Here is a 17,281-nt window from a genome sequence, read left to right on the forward strand (position 1 = left end):
TTCGCCGATGCCTTACAAGGTAGTTATGCAGATGATGCACTGCTTTATGCAGATGATGTTTTCCTAGCGCCTAATAGCAAAAATGATCTCCTGATGGAATGATCGCCGCGATCTTAGATTGAATCTGTATAAAACTGAGTTTTTGGAAACCGATCTCCATGAAATAGGCATAATCATTGTCATCGGCAGTGATCTGCCCAGAACTGTGTGATTTAAATATCTCGGGTCAATGCTATCAGCCAACAGACAACTGCATTATGAAATTGCTTCACGCATTAACGCAACCTGAATGAACTGGCGTTTCAGAACTGGTGTTCTTTGTGATCGACGTATCAATAAAAGTCCCAAATTTAAAGTCCTGTAGCCCTCTAAGGTTCTCGGTGTTGGCCGACCATAAAAGACAATGAACGGCTTCTTGTGGTAATGGAGACGTAGATATTGCGTTGGACTAGTAGCATGACACGTTTTGATCACATCCGGAATGAGGTGCTCAGAGGTGACTATGAGGAAGACGGGGCGGCAACCCTGGCGGCCAAACCAAAATCAAGTGCCGAGAGAAACCTACATAGTGGTGGCACCGGGAGACGCTGTAATTACTTTGGCTTGCCGGCCGTGATGCAGTAGGCGAATGCTCCAAAGGCCTAATCTGGGCGATCAGACCCGAGTCTGCACGGGGACTCATCTGAAGTGGCAATTTGATCACGAAACCTTACCAGGGGTATACTGGTACCATGGGAACCGGGATAGCCCCTGGACTCTCATACTTCAGGTGGACTCCCGTTGTATGTGAGTACAGCTCTGTTCTTTGCGGTTGCCCCCCTAGTGGAGGTTGTGGTTGTGGTTATGCTCAAGCGAGAAGAGACGTTCGGGCCTCGGCGTGGAGTTGTGTTTCAACACGGGTGCCGTACTCCTTAGTTCTGTAGAGATTTAGGTAGGTCTTGCACCCACCAGTATGAATGCTAAGCTATGCACTTGGTATAGACTGGTACCGTTGTTGCTTCTCTCAGCGGGGTTCTGATTGTGATCACAAAATCAATCCGTGTCTTAAGAAGACCGTGGGATTATGTCGTCCAGACAGGTGCTCACGTTAAACCCTCAAGGACTTAACATCCGAAATGAGGATATTCGCGATCAATATGGGGTTGCGCCGATCGTGGAAAAACTGCGAAAGAGGCATTTTCGATGGCATGGTCACATAATTCACGTTAACGAGAATTCACTTGCGAAGATTGGTCTGAAAATCGAAGTAGATAGTAAGCGACCAACAACCCGGTCAAAACAACGATGGCTTGATACGCTGGATGGGGAATTAAAAGCCTCGAGATTGCACCCAGATCAGACATTCGATAGAGCCAAATGGCGAAACCGATCACGACGACCCGCCCCGCTTGTGAACGAATTAAAGGTTGAAGAAAATGAAGAAGACAGCATACTTGACAACCCACTTACCTTCCCGCAGGTCCCGCAATAATGGTCCCTGACAAATTGCTTGCAAGGCAAATTTTCCTATTATATTGTATATATACATATGTCATACATCAATCGAAACCCTGTCTTGCTTCGTATACGTCGTTTTTCGTTCATTGTCCCAATCAATACTTAATATTTAATTCCTTCTTCGCAGGCCAACCCCAACGCGCTTGCAAATCGTGGTCTCTTACCCTGGGAGGTGGCTTAAATACCAGGGCCACCTCCTGGTTGGGCATCTTTATCAACAATACTGATCATCAACTACGTCATTAGCAAACAACATATACAGTTGCACAAAGCATCTCCCATTTTAATCCCGCGGTTCTTACATTTAATGCAACCATTTCAACAGTATCACCGTAAATCCCAATCCCAACAGTGACCACGAATTCATCTTGCTAGATATTCAAATCTCTCAAATCCAAACTGTCCCAGTTGCAGCTGCCACAAAATTAAAGAGTTTCAAATGACACTTCCATAGCCTAATCGCTCTTCCGGGCGACATCTTGCAAGACATCCAATATAAGAAAACCCTGCCAGGAGGACTGTTTCGCAATAGATATAGTCCGCCATGTTCCTCCCAAAAAGAGATAAACCGTGCACTAAATATCGTAATCCGTGAAATGTTGATAAGATTTGTGGAATTATCACTAAAAACGATTTTGAAAGCAGCCTCGTTGGTTCCCTTAATAAACTATATCAGAATATGAAATTTTCCCTGGAAAAGAAAAAGGAAGAACAACCACCATTTTTTGGCCTACATACTATTGAGTAGGGAACATAAAATTTTACAATGAAAGATCTACCAGAAACCGACGGATGCCAAGGAACTGAACACCAACACATCGAACCACCGTCAGAACAATATCGCCTCTTTCAACCACATTATTCATCGAATTCTGATCGCCCCATACCCTGGGAGGATGTGGTCAAGGTGACCAAACATATTCTGGAGTCAGACTGCTAACAGTTTGATCGACAAAGATATAAGAGAACTCCAGATGTGCCCAAGGCCAAGTTTGCGAACTAAAGTTTTGTGCACCCGTTATAGTAAGGAGTATATGGGATAAGCTAAAGGGAATAACGAATCACATCTCGGCTAGCACTTGAAGGTGAAAAGGGGGCATCGAGAGATTTCAGATAAAAGGTGATAGAGCATATCTTCTTGGAAAACGACACCACTTCCATGGAGGTCGTTAAATTGTTGAAGCACATTAGATAGTTTCCCATAAAGACATACTTCTCAACAAGATCCAAGACAACTGATATTCCTGGAGCTGTTCAAATTTATCTGAAATTCGACAGATGGGCGAAAAATCAGGGGGGGGGGGGGGGGTTAGTTAATGAGAGGAAAAACATAAATAGGAGAAATCTGGCACTGTAGAATACGAGATGATCTTTGAAACATGTGTATTTGCAAAGACTAATTTTACTAATTAAAAGAAAAATCCAATGTTAATTTATTTTTTTATATTGTGTATTTTATTTTAATATTCACTACAGGCTTTATTAAATTCCAATAGTTACTCCATCAAGTATCACAGAAGGAAACCTTTTGCCGGATCGAAGCCTCACGAGTTTCACCGAATATATTCTGATCCTATGGTGCTATATGCTAACAATGGATATCTTACAGACAATATTCAGGAGCAGTACACTTATATAATGATGATACCTAATATCAGTATCGAACCTAGTCTCGATGAACTTCCTAAGCTTCTTTCCGTTAACTGCAAACAAGTTGTCTCCCTCCTTATCAGTATAATTTTCAACAAAAGTCCTAAAGAGTGATACTTCTTGGCTCTTACTTTTCAAACTAGCCCTACAAAGTTTCTACCCGTCCCTTCTCTCCTTACTCTGTAGTCCCTCAAAGACCTCTACTATTCCTCTTAATGAGCTTCTTTTTTTTCTTTCCTGCTCCTTTATGCAGACGATCTTAAGTTATTTGACTCCAGTGGAGAGGATAATAATAATAATCGTTGGCACAACAATCCATATTGGATCAGGGCCTTGAAGTGTGTTAGAGCACTTCATTCAAGACCGTAACGGTACACTACAGTACACTGTAGGAGGCAATGTGGTCAGCATTGCGCTCGCCCGAGATTATTACCCTGATTTGACTCAGGTACTCATTCACAGCTGAGTCGACTGGTATCCGATGTCAAATCACGATACAAATCCCACTGCCGCCAGCGAGATTTGAACCGCGACCTTCCGTACGACAGCCTTGTGCTCTAACCACTCAACTATACGGACACTGGAGAGGATGCTCTCTTATAATCCAACCTAAATCCTCTGGTGCCATGATGCTCGGTAAACAAACCCCCCAAACATCAATTTCCTACTCTTTTTGTAAACAGCCATTGTCACTTCTAAGTTTCTTTGAAGATCTGGGAAGTGTCATTTCAATCACAATTTCTTCAACATTATCAACCGCCCTTCCAAAATATCTAGTTTTATTATAAGACCTTTTTTCGACTTTAACTCAATTCAGCCTACCTTAACACTTTTCAATTCCCAAGTCCGCACTCTCAATCTCCCCGATAAGCACAATGACGAATCATCCTTGATATGTGTACCCTTTTCACCTAGCAGAGTTATTTGAAGAACTGAATCCAGTTTTCGCAATGCCTCCTGATTCTCGGATCCACATACATCTATTTAGTAGAAGATATGAATTCATTTTGAAACGAAGAGAAAACTGGGATGAACAAGAATAATGCGCATCAGGATACGCTGACCTCTTCTAAGACAAACCAGGGTCCCGGAGCAGGAGTCTACCTCTAGAGTAAAAACGAGAAGTGGACTTTTCCCTTGGAACAATATGCAGCAGTATTTCGCGCTGAAGTGTATGGGCGGCAACCTGGATGACTGACGAGCGATTGAAGGGCAAGCGCATCACAATCTGTACCGATAGTCAAGTTGCATTGAGGGCGCTGAGCAGTCCTTTAATCAATTCAAACATCTTTCAGGAATTTGAAAATCGATTGAACTCTGTTTCTATATTGAATTCAGTGGAACTACACTCTCGAAGCGGAACCAGTAATTGGGGTGTCAATAGCACTAATTATTGCTGCTATCAAAAACTGGTGGCTAACCCTTAATGCTGCTAAACATATCAAAGTTTTCCTGTAAGAACCAAACAAACATATGGCAAAATTTATTCTGTCGAAAAGCAGAGAGGTTTGCAGAAATATTGTGGGCCCTTTGACAGACCATAATTCACTAGCTGGGCATATGTTCATCCTGCAATGAGGAAGCAAGATCTACAGTACATTTTCTATGTGACTACCCAGCCTATGGACGCACCAGACATCTCATCTTTAGTGCTGATACGCTCCAACTGCAGCGGGTAACATCAGACTTACTAACGAGAATGGACCACTAGGATCGGAGTACTCAGAGGCTTTACTCCTTCCTCACCTCAAGCGCACGCACGCACTCTTTTCTCACTATATAATTACCAGGTGAACAGCTCTGTCCGTCGCCGTTTCAATGTTTTCTACCTAATGAAGTGTTTTCTACCTAATTAGGCGGCAGAAGGGATTTGAGGTGGTGGTAAGTTACCTCTTACGGTATACTCTTGAATGGAGTAGTCTAATACACTTCAATGCCCTAATCCAACGGGACTGTCACCCTAGAGTTTATTATTTGAGGTGGTATTATTACTCGAACCTGAAATACCAGTGATGCGAGTCCTATATGTTCTGACTTGCATCAGGAAACATTCAACTAGTGCGTGGTTTATTTGATTGAGAGTGGTCTGGATCGGGAAAAACTGTGCAAGTTTTTTTTCGCTGCACAACTGCAACGCAGTCATGGACATTACGCTCATATTAGAATAGGGTTTTGGCTAGTTTCTGACCCACTTTCCGTCTGTACAGAGAGCGCTTGTTCCATGAAAAAATGAATAAATCTTTTTTCCTGTTTGGCAGCTCGGTCTGTTGGTGTACGTCTAGCCTAGCCCGAGGCTCCTTTCGTGGTTTTGTGGGCAATATTTTCCAGGGTAAGATGCGAGCCATAAATTAATTAAAGAGGACCTAATAAGCTATGAGTGGCGGATATTTTCTAGGAAATCGACGAGCTGTTATCAGAGATTTTCTTGATGTTATAATATATCACTCACATCGAGGCATTTTTTAGATATAGGTATTGGGTGTGGATTAGGAAAGTTTTTGTTGAAAATTATAGATGGGTAGGTGATGTACTTAATGTCACAAAAACAGTATCACCTTAAAGTGTAATATCACAATACCATCACGCGCGACGCAAATATCACCAAATATCACCAAAGTGATAATAATATATCTCTTGTAATAACTAATACTTTAAAATATCCGTGATCAGATTAAAAAATGTCACCAGACATCACCGTTCTTCGTAGCACCCACACGTAGGGGCGAAGGTTCTATTGTTGTTATGATTCCCTGTTATCTTGGCTAGCTTTGACTTGGAACTTTTGAGAATAGATATTCTTTGCTTATACACTTGTGAAAATCTTGCTTGTAAAAATCGATAACTTATTATAGCATCTTTTTGCTTGTTTTCTTTTCTTGCATGAAAAGTGAAGATAAATATCATTTTAATGGTCAATAGTATTCAGTAATATTGGCTGCTGAGTATTAATATGTGATGCTGATTACATAACACCACATGTACGGTTACAGAAACGAAAAGCGATGTTTGCTATATTAGTGAACAAGTAATGTGATATCACATTACTAATGTGATGTTTCAGAACTGATTCTGATGAATTATCTTGTAACATTATTCGCCTCCCTGTATTTCATCTACCTTATCATGATGACTAACATGTAAAATAATCCAACATTTCTTATGCGGAACCCTACATTATACGTTGGCCGTTTACGTCTCACCCTTTCATAATAACAAGTAGTGATAATTCAAAAGAAGGAACGAACGTCTTTTTAATCTATTTCTAATTGATTCTAAATCGAACATCAGAATTTTTTTCGTTTTCCTAAATCTATAAAACTTTTTTTGCTTTCTTGGTGTCTGACGTAACCTGAACCTGTAGGATGCTATGAAATCAAATCGAAATTTGTAAATTTAAATGCCTACCCAAAGTGTTGATGTAACGTCTTTTTATGAGGTCATCGCCCTTGATCAGCGCGCAAAATTCAAAAATTGGATACTATTCCGAACGCTTTCTAATTAGAGGTAGTAGTTCTATAAACTTCATTCCTTTCTGAAATTGAAAGGTCAAAATTTGCATATTATATACTTTGTAAGATTCTGATAAGTTGTATTTGTGTAAATTTCTTTACACTGATTGCCATGCCTCCCAAAAACGCAAAACAGGATCTAGTCTTCTCATTAGCAGAACTTCTAACACATTTTCCGCATTAATTTCCAGTTTGTCTTCTTGTGAGCAGTGGAACGTAGTTCTTAAATTGAATACTAGAGAATGTTCAAAGCCTCAAAAGTAAACATTTCGGGATTATGCATTTGGGAAACTATATATATACTTTGGAATCGCAATTGCAAAACCAGTTGTTGACGTGTGTACTCCTAAACTTGAAAAATACGTTTTATACCGAACACTGACACCAAACTTTTTTAATATAATAAATCTCTTCAACCAAATTGTGAGAGGCGTCATTTTTCCGACAAATAAAATATGCAGGCAGCAATCTGTAATGAGCGTCAACCCTCTAATTCTCACGTTGGTACCAATCCTAGTTTCGGTCACGGCTATGTATAGTTGTCTTTGGGCTCGCTACTGTTGACAGAATTGAACGACAAATCCTTTAAATTGCCATAAATAACAAAATTAACTATACAACAATTTCGATGTATATTCCAGATGATACAATTAGTCGTTATTCACTTTTGTTTGGTCAGTCAGTATTGATCCCACGAATTTTAGCAGCAAATATCTTTCAAATCACCAAATCGTTCATAACTTCCTTACACTTACCATAGATACCTATAGAAGTCTATTTCAGCCGCAGATTAATGCGATAATTGACACCGGCATACTATCACCTAAAGCCTCCACATCGTGCATCGCAGACAGAAATAAGAGGCAAGAACCTAACCCTTATATTCTGGTTCAAAATAGTGCAGTTCATGGAAGAAAACCTGCTGGAAGAACAATCTAGCCTCAAATTAAAGGAGGTGGATATGTTGACCAGTCAAGTACTCTAAGGCTAATCGTACAACAATCAGTAATGACAAGTTCTAAAAAAAAGCATGAGCAAATTACCCCCCGGTCTTGTTACTCCAGGTTGGAATTATTTTTCGTCCTGGATGTTTGTCATGAAATAATGAAAACTAACGAACTAACTAAAGGAAAGTCGAGAAACTGACAATACAGAAAACCGGTTTTGTGGGTGCTGTATATACTCCGCAAAAGGTTGAAATGGACTGATGACGATCGGAATTAAGCCTATACGAGTAACAAATGGGTTCGACAAACAAAGGACGAGATTATGTTCTCCGTGTTTTTTGTGGTGTGATTTGAGAGTAAACGAAAATGGTAAAGAAAAAGAGTTCCGAAGTCCATATCACCCACTGTCTATATGAACCTGTAGAAATAATAGCCAGCAATTCTTACAAAGGAAGTCCACAAAATTCCTGCTCTTTTCTCATATATCCTCTAAGACACTGCATTTCATCTATTCAGGGGGTGTACATATCAGATTGTAGTTACAGCAGCGACATATTAGCACACAGCCGAGATGCATCTCATAATTGATTTGATTGAGATAGAATCCTCGGAATTGCTGAAGATGCATAGAGTTTGGGCAGACCTGATCTATGCAAATGATCCATTTCCGAGAATTTTATACACACTCTCTGAAATTCGTCCTAAGCCTCAGCAGATACTTCAGCCGGACGATGGAGAAGAGTGTTGTTGTGATGATTGGGAGTCTGTTGCGAATATTAGATATGTTTAGCCGTGACATTCGGATAGAATTTCTATTAGACAAGTGTCGAATCCAAACCATCCGCAAAGATCCATCCAAACTATGACCGAAACAGACTCTACAAATACCTAGGAATTCTGCAAGAAACCCATGCTCGAGTTGGTAATCCGAAGAATACTCCGCTGCCCGAATTCCTCCGACGTGTAAAACATCCGCACTGAACACATTCGTTATACCTTCACTGCCATATGCATTCGGAATATTGCCGTAGACGAATACCTATCTTGAAAACGTCCAGCGCCGGATACGGACTACACAAATTCCGAATGCATCACCGCAATTCTGCCGTGAGGGAAATGAACCGACCTTATGACATCGGAGGCATGGGCGTGGTTGATGTACCAGCACAACCTCATTGCCAATTCAACTCAATGCACGCTTATTTTTACAAGAAGGAGCAGGCGAGTCCCCTGTATGTGGCTCTTTGTAAGGAAGACTGTGAACTGACTTCACTTAATTTGAAGGATCGATCTTTCAATACTCTGGAGGGGATGAAGCCGGACCAAAAGTGGATCGATGAATGGAAAACGAAGACAATTCATGGTAAATACATGGCGAGATGTCTTATAATCACATAAGCATTATTTGCTTCAGATTTTCAGGATTGGTAGTTCTTGAGAATGAGTCTGATTTGAGTATACACTTCTCAACCCTCCAAAACTTTTTTCGAAAAAAACTAATCGGCCTCCCATTTCATACCTCACATAACTACATTTGACGGGAAAAACTATACATAGCGACGCCTCATTAAAATCTGTTTATTTGTCTGTCCGTTGGTTTGCCATTTTTTGTAGGAATGAGGCCCCTAGAATCACCCCTCTCCATCCGATATCCAGTCAAAGCGATCGTGAGCCATTTCTGCATGTGACAAATAACAGCAGTCGAACTGAACTTCCTTCCAATTACCCTCTTCATCAGGTATCGCGTTGAGTGACCTCTTTTCGAATCCGACCCCTCCCCTTCACGGAATTTCGTACTACCCCGGACTATGGTATTTCTACGGTTGGCGCTTCAATCTTCAATGTCTCATACTGTCGAGGGCCATTCTTATCTCTTACATAAATCCCGGGTAACTAAACAAGGCATGTTCTATCGCCATCTAAACATTCGCACACGTTTCACAAGAAGGTCTATTGTCCCTTTACCTGTCATATGTAGTGCAAATTTTTTGGCTTAACGCGCAATTAAACTGTTTATATCTCCTCCCTTCGTCTTATATTTGTGGTGGAAGTATAATACGTTTCATCTCGGTTTCGGTTACATTCTTAGATTGTAAAGTCTAAACGCACAAGCCTTAAGACATGTGAATTTTGCTTAATGGCGCTCGTTGTGCCGCAGTACCAAGGGTCCAGCCTACCTTCTCGAGCTATTTAGCGGAAATAGGAAAATGCTCTTAGGTGTTAGTGAACCTGAAGTTTCAAAAAACGGTTTTTTTCCTAAAAATACTATAACTCTGCCCCCAAAGTTGGCCATAATCAAATGGGCTTCATTTCAATATTCCCTACTCTTATATTCATTAGAACACATTCACTTACTTTCATGCTATTTAGACCGTATACAACGATACTCGCATCAACTAGCAGACCCAACCCCAGTGTTGGAGATACATTCTGGAACTTATTCAAGGCTACTACCAAATGTCGCCTAGACATAATAATATATTATTAATATAATTCAGTTTCAATTGAAACGCATTCAATTTATAGATAATATCTTAATCTACGCTTCTAGTCCAATCAAAGTAGTGGAAACTATCGAGAACCATGTAGTCGAAATATCAAACTACTGCGTAAGTTGGACGATTAAAATTAAATTGGCCAAACTCGACTCGATTGTGGAAAAACTCAAAATTACTTATACCATAGTATCCCCAATACTTTCCATCAAATATGGCATGGAACTTGAAATTCACTCCAAATTTTAGGTCTGCCATTCCCAAAGCCGACTGCGGTGTAATTTTTTTCGGTTTTTGCTCCATAACGCCATGAGTCTGCCACCATCCATCTGGATCGAAGCATCCATCTAGATCAATTACTCCTCAACAGTTATGAACGAAAGTAAAACATTCAAGTGCCGAATTTTACGCTATTGTACAGGCCTCACTTTTAATTGGAAAACTAAAAACCCAGCCGCTGACTATTACCCTGATATGACTCAAGTACTCATTCACGCTGGTTTCGGACGTCAAGTCATGATGCAAATCCCACTGCCACCAGAAAGATTTGAGCCGCGACTTTCCGTACGACAACCGTTGCTATTCTAGTTGTAATGACATAATTATATATGCGATGGTCAGACGACCATTATGAATAGCCGAAGACAACAAAGAGGCGAGATCTATGCCAAAAATCTGAAAAGACGGCGAAATTAGCCTTGAAGACCGCCCACAAATATTAAAGCTCCATCAAATTGTTCCATCCACACATCCTTGATTGCTTCTATGCTAACCAAACTCGGGAATGTGGGGGGTCCTTTGAACACTTCGATCCCTCACGTGTCATAGAACAAAATTTCGCGTGTACTTTACCGATGCGCGGATCCGCACCGGAACCTAAAAATTCAATAAACATAGGAATTCGCGCGAACCTGCCAAAAGATCAACCCTCGAGCTAAGCTTGAACAAGCCAGAATATGGGAAGCTGGCCGCTCCAGGTATAAAGGTTTTGTGTTCATCTTCTGTAAATAATTTCCTGTGCACGTCGTCGTTCGTCAAAGTGTTCTTCCGCCGTTTATATGAGTTCATACACGCCTTAGAATGTATAACTTTGTTAACAATAGTTGAATTTCCAGAATTGTACACTATATTATTGCTTATAATGGTACTTCTACCATTATCAATTTTTTTAGATTTTTCGGTTGGAGAGGTTCTGAGGACAAGACCTGGTACATCTTTCCGGCCGCATATTTTGAGCCCTAACTCCCCTATATTTCAACCAATATCAAAAATCAGATACGGAAAGTACTAATTGAGCCCTTTCTTTTGAAACCCTGCGTGACTATATTCCGTGAAAAAAATGCATAAACCCTTTCGCATGTATGGGGAGAGATTTACAGATCAAACTTTCACCAAATTTCGTGACAATCGGTTCAACCGTTTCCAAATAGATCGGGTGTGTCAGACAGACAGATATTGAATAGATTTTAATATAGCAGCAAAAGGTAAAAGAGCTGGGGGTAGTATCTTCTTCATATAAAGGTCTGTAATATTTGACTCGAATGTCAATTATTCTCGTTAATTATGACGTCAGCATCTTATTCACATGGCTTCAGATGCAGTAAATTTGCGCAAAATTGATAAGTTTGAATTGCTGCAACGTTAGCACTAATGGCCGCATTTCCATGAAACTTGGTATGGGAGACATTGTCTTCTATGCTGGTGCAAAATTTGATACTCCCAGGATGAACTTAAGGGGGGCTCTTCGGTCAACTTCTAAAAGTTGGTGTTATTCAATTAATAAGAATGGAACATATTTTGGGGCCTAGATTTCATATAAGCGCACCATCCTAATGTTTTTCGGATTTTTGGGTTGGCTAATTTCCGAAAATGAATCCTGCCTCACTTTAAATGTGGGATTTCATAGATTCCAAATGTGAAAACTAGTTATACAAAAGAAGTTGTCAAAATTATTTTAGACTATATTTAAAGTGATGGAACCGTAAACATCTCAGTACTGACAAGAATGATGACGAATGATAAGGCGTGGAAAGACGCCGCGCAGTATGATACACTGCAAACTATTTCAAGAAATGCGGTTTTATCAGCGATTCACAAATTCTACAATAGATAGACGCGATAGACGCCCGGAATCTGCTTCCTGAAATACACTGTAGGAAGTAGTGTGGTCAGCTTTACGCTCGCCCGAGATTACTCAGGTACTCATTCACAGCTGAGTCGATTGGTATCCGACGTCAAATCACGATACAAATCTCACTGCCACCAGTGAAATTGGAACTGCGACCTTCCGTACGACAGCCTTGTACTCTAACTACACAGCTATCCGGTTGTAATGGATTGCCCTGTATTAATTAAGTTTTAAAATACATTCGTGTATTTGTTATCTTAAAAAATCAAAGTTGATTTTTAAGGTTTTTTTTTCAAAAGAAAACCTCATTCAAATGGGTTTAATGTCGGTCTGTACGTCTGTCACATGCACTTTTCTCAGAAACGACTATACCAATTGACACGAAATTTGGTGACAAGGTGGAAACTGTGAACGCCCAAACATGCAGTGAGTAACATTTTTCTACGTTGCGATTAAGGGGAGTGTACTTGCAAAAGGGGGTTGTAAATTTTGTTCCCACCGAATATAGTCATGTTTTGTATCAAATGAAAGGTCTTGATTAGTACTTTTCGATTCCTGTCTTAGTTTTGACTTTTGTAGGAAAGGGATGGAAAGTGATGTTTTTTTTAATGGACTCATTCTCAGAAACTACTCAACCAAAAAACCTGAAAAAAATCATGAAGCTGCCTCTATACGGTGTTCTTTATATCGATATCTCCTCAAATCGAGTTAATGATAGTATATTACAATAATTTTGGGAAAATTGAGTAAAACCCTCTTAAGTCTATCCTAGAGTTATGATATAGTAATATAAAATATGGTATAAGGCATATTATCCCCAAGTTTGACCAAAATCCTGCTATTACAAAAAAAGTTATAGTAGCTCAAAGTTTCCTTTACCGTGTAAATTTACTGCAACTAAATAACAATATCACACTAAAGTGAGTAGCCTGATATGTTAAATGCGTATATATAAATGGAATAGTTCAGCACTCAAATATACTCACAGAAGAAACAAACAAAACCTTTCATACCTGAAGCGCCGAGTTCCCGATTTCCCGACTTGTTCTTATTCCTCTTGATTCGAAATCCCCCCTTCAACCCAGTGCAAAATGATGCCGCCCGTTGTATGTAAAGGCATTCACAGACGATACATTCGCACCAAATTTCGTGACAATTAGTTCAGCCGTTTCCGAGTAAATCAAGTATGACAGACAGACAGACATTGAATCAATTCTAATAAGGTTTTGTTTTACACCAAACCTTAAGAAGGACCGATTCTGAAAAGCTCCTAATGGGGTACACCCCTTTACCAGCATAAATCGTTGCCAATTAACAGCAAAGCTTATCAAAAAATAAAAAAAAATTAATTTGAATAACCACTTTAACAATAAAACAAAGTTAATACCTGAATCGGTAATAAGGATAAATACAATTCCTGCATTTTCTTTTCAAAACAAATCCGTTCTATTTAGGTCATTCGAAACGCTGCATACAGTAGAGCCCGACACTCTCTCCCAATAATAATAGTAATAATCGTCGATGCAACAATCCTTATTGGATCAGGGCCTTGAAATGTGTTATAGCACTTCTTTAACGTAACAGTACACTACAGTACACTGTAGGAGGCAATGTGGTCAGCATTGCTGTCATCATCAACGGCGCAACAACCGGTATCCGGTCTAGGCCTGCCTTAATAAGGAACTCCAGATATCCCGTTTTTGCGCCGAAGTCCACCAATGGATATCCCTAAAAGCTGTCTGGCGTCCTGACCTACGCCATCGCTCCTTCTCAGGCAGGGTCTGCCTTGCCCTCTTTTCCTACCATAGATATTGCCCTTATAGACTTTCCGGGTTGGATCATCCTCATCCATACGTATTAAGAGACCCGCCCACCGTAACCTATTAAGCCGGATTTTATCCACAACCTGATGGTCATGGTATCGTTCATAGATTTCGTCGTTATGTAGACTACAGAATCGTCCATCTTCATGTAGGGGACCAAAAATTCTTCGATGGATTCTTCTCTCGAACGCGGCCAAGTATTCGCAATTTTTCTTGCGCTACGTCAGCCCGCCGCTCCAAACACTTGAGCCTTCTGGTCTCTCTCTAAAACCCGACAAAAATGGGACTTCATAAAAAAATAGTCGCAGGTTCTTTCGCGAGTTGAAATGGTTCTCGTCAAGTAGAAACAAGTGTTTATTTTATATTTAATTATAATAATAATATAATATAACAATAATTTGAAAACAAAAACTAAAAATATGACTTCATCTTTAGAAGCAAAACTAGAAACACCTAAGAGATTAGATAGTGATGAGAGTCTTGAAAGTGGTGCGTGCAGCATTAATGTCGGCAAAACCACATTTCGACTTCGGTTTTCGTAGATTCGGAAAGCGGTCTTAAAGTGCGAAAAATCTTTAAAGCACCAAGGTTGGAAACGTTCGATGAAGCGGGATTTTGAAGTTCATGGAATTTGTTTAGCCCACAAATGTACCCATTAATGTCTGTAGGTTTGGATCTGATTTAACCAGAGGAAATGAAAATGAGCACCTTTAACAAACCATTTAATTAAAGTGACAGTGATAGTAAGTGGAAAAGACACGAAATCTGCCAAATTACTACCTTTGTAAAAAAACGGTTAGCGAACCTGAAATAATAAAAAACTTGTTGTTCTTTTTCGTTAGTTCCCGAAATATCGGTACTTGCAAGAATAAATATCTACACAAACGAAAAAGAAACAAGTTTTTTTATTATTTCAGATAATTAATCGTTGAAAACACCGCATAATTACACTCAGGTTAGCGAACCACCTTCCCGCTGGAAATTTCATTAAACGATTTTCTAGTACGGTCAAAGAAAAGGAAGTGACTGATGAACAACCTATAGGTAATGGTTTTTAATTGTAAAATTCATCCACGAAAAACTCTATCTTCTAGATTGTAACAGGATGTGAATGGATATAAGGATCCAAAGAACGTTTATGAGGTATTAGCTTTCCATGTTATGAGAGGTAAATCGCAGAAGCCAAGGGCCTTTAAAAACTTTAACTCACTTTCTAGTTCGCTATGGGTTTCACAAACCCGCATGGACGGACGCTGCACTATTTAAAGAATGGTTGAACGAAGTGTTTGTACCAGAGATTTCTGCACATTTGAAAACATCAAATCTTCTATCTTCTTCTTTTGGGTAACACTCTATCAGACCCAAATGAAAAAGTTTATGAAAAAAATGTGAATTAACGTTAATACCACAACAAAATATGGAAGAAAATTTGGCCTAATATCAAAAAAAGTTGAGGAACATAATATCAAATGGATGCGGACCCAGATATTTTGCGGTTGCCTTTTCAAATGATGATATAATGGATCAGGCTAATTGTCTCATTTGGTGACATAGTCCAGGAAGAAATTTTAAAATTATTCTTGGAACAGCTTAGAAATCATCAGCCCTTGGGATTACTATTAATTCTGATTCTGATGAGGAGAGAGGTTGCTACTCTACGATAGTCCAACTTTCAGTAACACTGCATTAGTACGTACGGCGAGATTCAACTAAGCCGATGGAAATCCGTTGGATAAAGGATGAAGAAGTTGCGTAGCACACAACGAGCAAAATAAGCGAACAGATTTTTTAAAATAATGTACATATAATGTATTATACACTTGGTCCCATGATGGGGTGGGTTTGAGAGGTCCTAGTGTGTATCGTATAAAAAACGTTTGGTGACTTACTTGAAACAGCCCATGGCACTCTATCCATTAGCGCGTATAGAGTTACATTCAAATCTTTTTTACAGGCTTCACTACCAACTAACTTTATACTTCTCACCAACTTCTCAAATTTGGTCTTATCAATCAACACCTCTTTGCTAGGGCCTTCTATAGAGTTTTCAACAGCATTATTATCACCGATCGACCTCTTGATCGAGGATGGCCCATCTTCATCTAGTACTTGAGTCACGCAAATCCCAACCAGACACGCAACCACCAGGAAAGTTCTAAGAAGGACCATTGTGCAACCTTTCATCATGTCCTGGATTTCTGTCTAAATAATTCTAAAAAGTTCAATCACTTCAGCAATGATTCTAACAAATTGACGATAGTATGTCACTCCCAAGTATTTGCAGAAAATATTAACACAACACTCCGGATGCGATTCCAAAATAACGATTACGCGGTTCTTGTAGCAAATGTTACATTAGGGAATGTGCGTAAATCCCAGCGGTTTGCACAGCGGCTTGTAACGAACTAACTGAACAGGTGAACTGAAGACAAACTAAGAAGTTTTTCTCGGAGTTGAAGATACTTGAGTTTTTCTTTCAACTGTTGCTGATCAACCAGGCAATCAGTGCGGTCAAGTGGCGGTGTTTTGTGTACCTGGCGTACAGGTGATTTTTGTTGATAGTCATTCAGGTCTAGCGGCTCACGTTTGTTGATTCAATCAATGACTTGAGGTGGCTTCTCTTATACGAGAGCTTGAAATTGTAGGCTGCGCAAAAAGTTTATTGCTTTTATACATCATACGAACTGTCGCTTAGACTTAATGAGTGTTTATAACGATAGTATTCGATTAATGTATAATATGTACACATGATTTAATATCCAATATTCCATTGTTAAGGCACCACAAACGGAGGAGCTTTTAATCCAAGTATACTAATCTAATAGGTTTCATGATATAATTTTTACTAATACTGATGATGTTCATTATCATCAAATAATGCAGAAAGCAGTAAGTTGATTTTTTGTCTTTGAAGCACTAATGAAGCAAACTTCTCCGATACCATAAGTTCTTATTAGATCCCCTTCGATCCTAATTATTCGAATATAATAGGATAGGGGATATGTGAAATCAGCACATGTAACATGTACTATTGTCTTTATATGATATATATAAATAGATATGTGTACATGTTCATATATTAATATTATCTACCCTTACGCTTATAAGCTTAATCCAGTCCTAAGCATTGATCGCACCCTCGCAAATCTGCCTCCCTAAACGCCTCATACGCCTCATTCTTGCAAAATGCATAGCCAGTAGGATACTTTCTGCTAAAAATTATTTAAATTAT

At 39.5% G+C, this 17,281-nt stretch overlaps 1 protein-coding gene across 1 annotated transcript in view; it reads right to left on the bottom strand.

Moving 5' to 3' along the window:
- The window catches only part of LOC119657174 (nose resistant to fluoxetine protein 6-like), a 100,262-nt gene extending 83,792 nt beyond the window's left edge, over positions 1 to 16,470 (bottom strand). Inside the window, exon 1 of the mRNA XM_038063961.1 lies at positions 15,939 to 16,470. Coding sequence (XP_037919889.1) covers positions 15,939 to 16,236 — 298 coding nt within the window. The 5' untranslated portion in view covers positions 16,237 to 16,470. The remainder of the gene's footprint in view (positions 1 to 15,938) is intronic.
- Between the last annotated feature and the right edge of the window lie 811 nt (positions 16,471 to 17,281).

Source organism: Hermetia illucens, chromosome 5, assembly GCF_905115235.1.
Source record: "Hermetia illucens chromosome 5, iHerIll2.2.curated.20191125, whole genome shotgun sequence".
Lineage (NCBI taxonomy): Eukaryota > Metazoa > Arthropoda > Insecta > Diptera > Stratiomyidae > Hermetia > Hermetia illucens.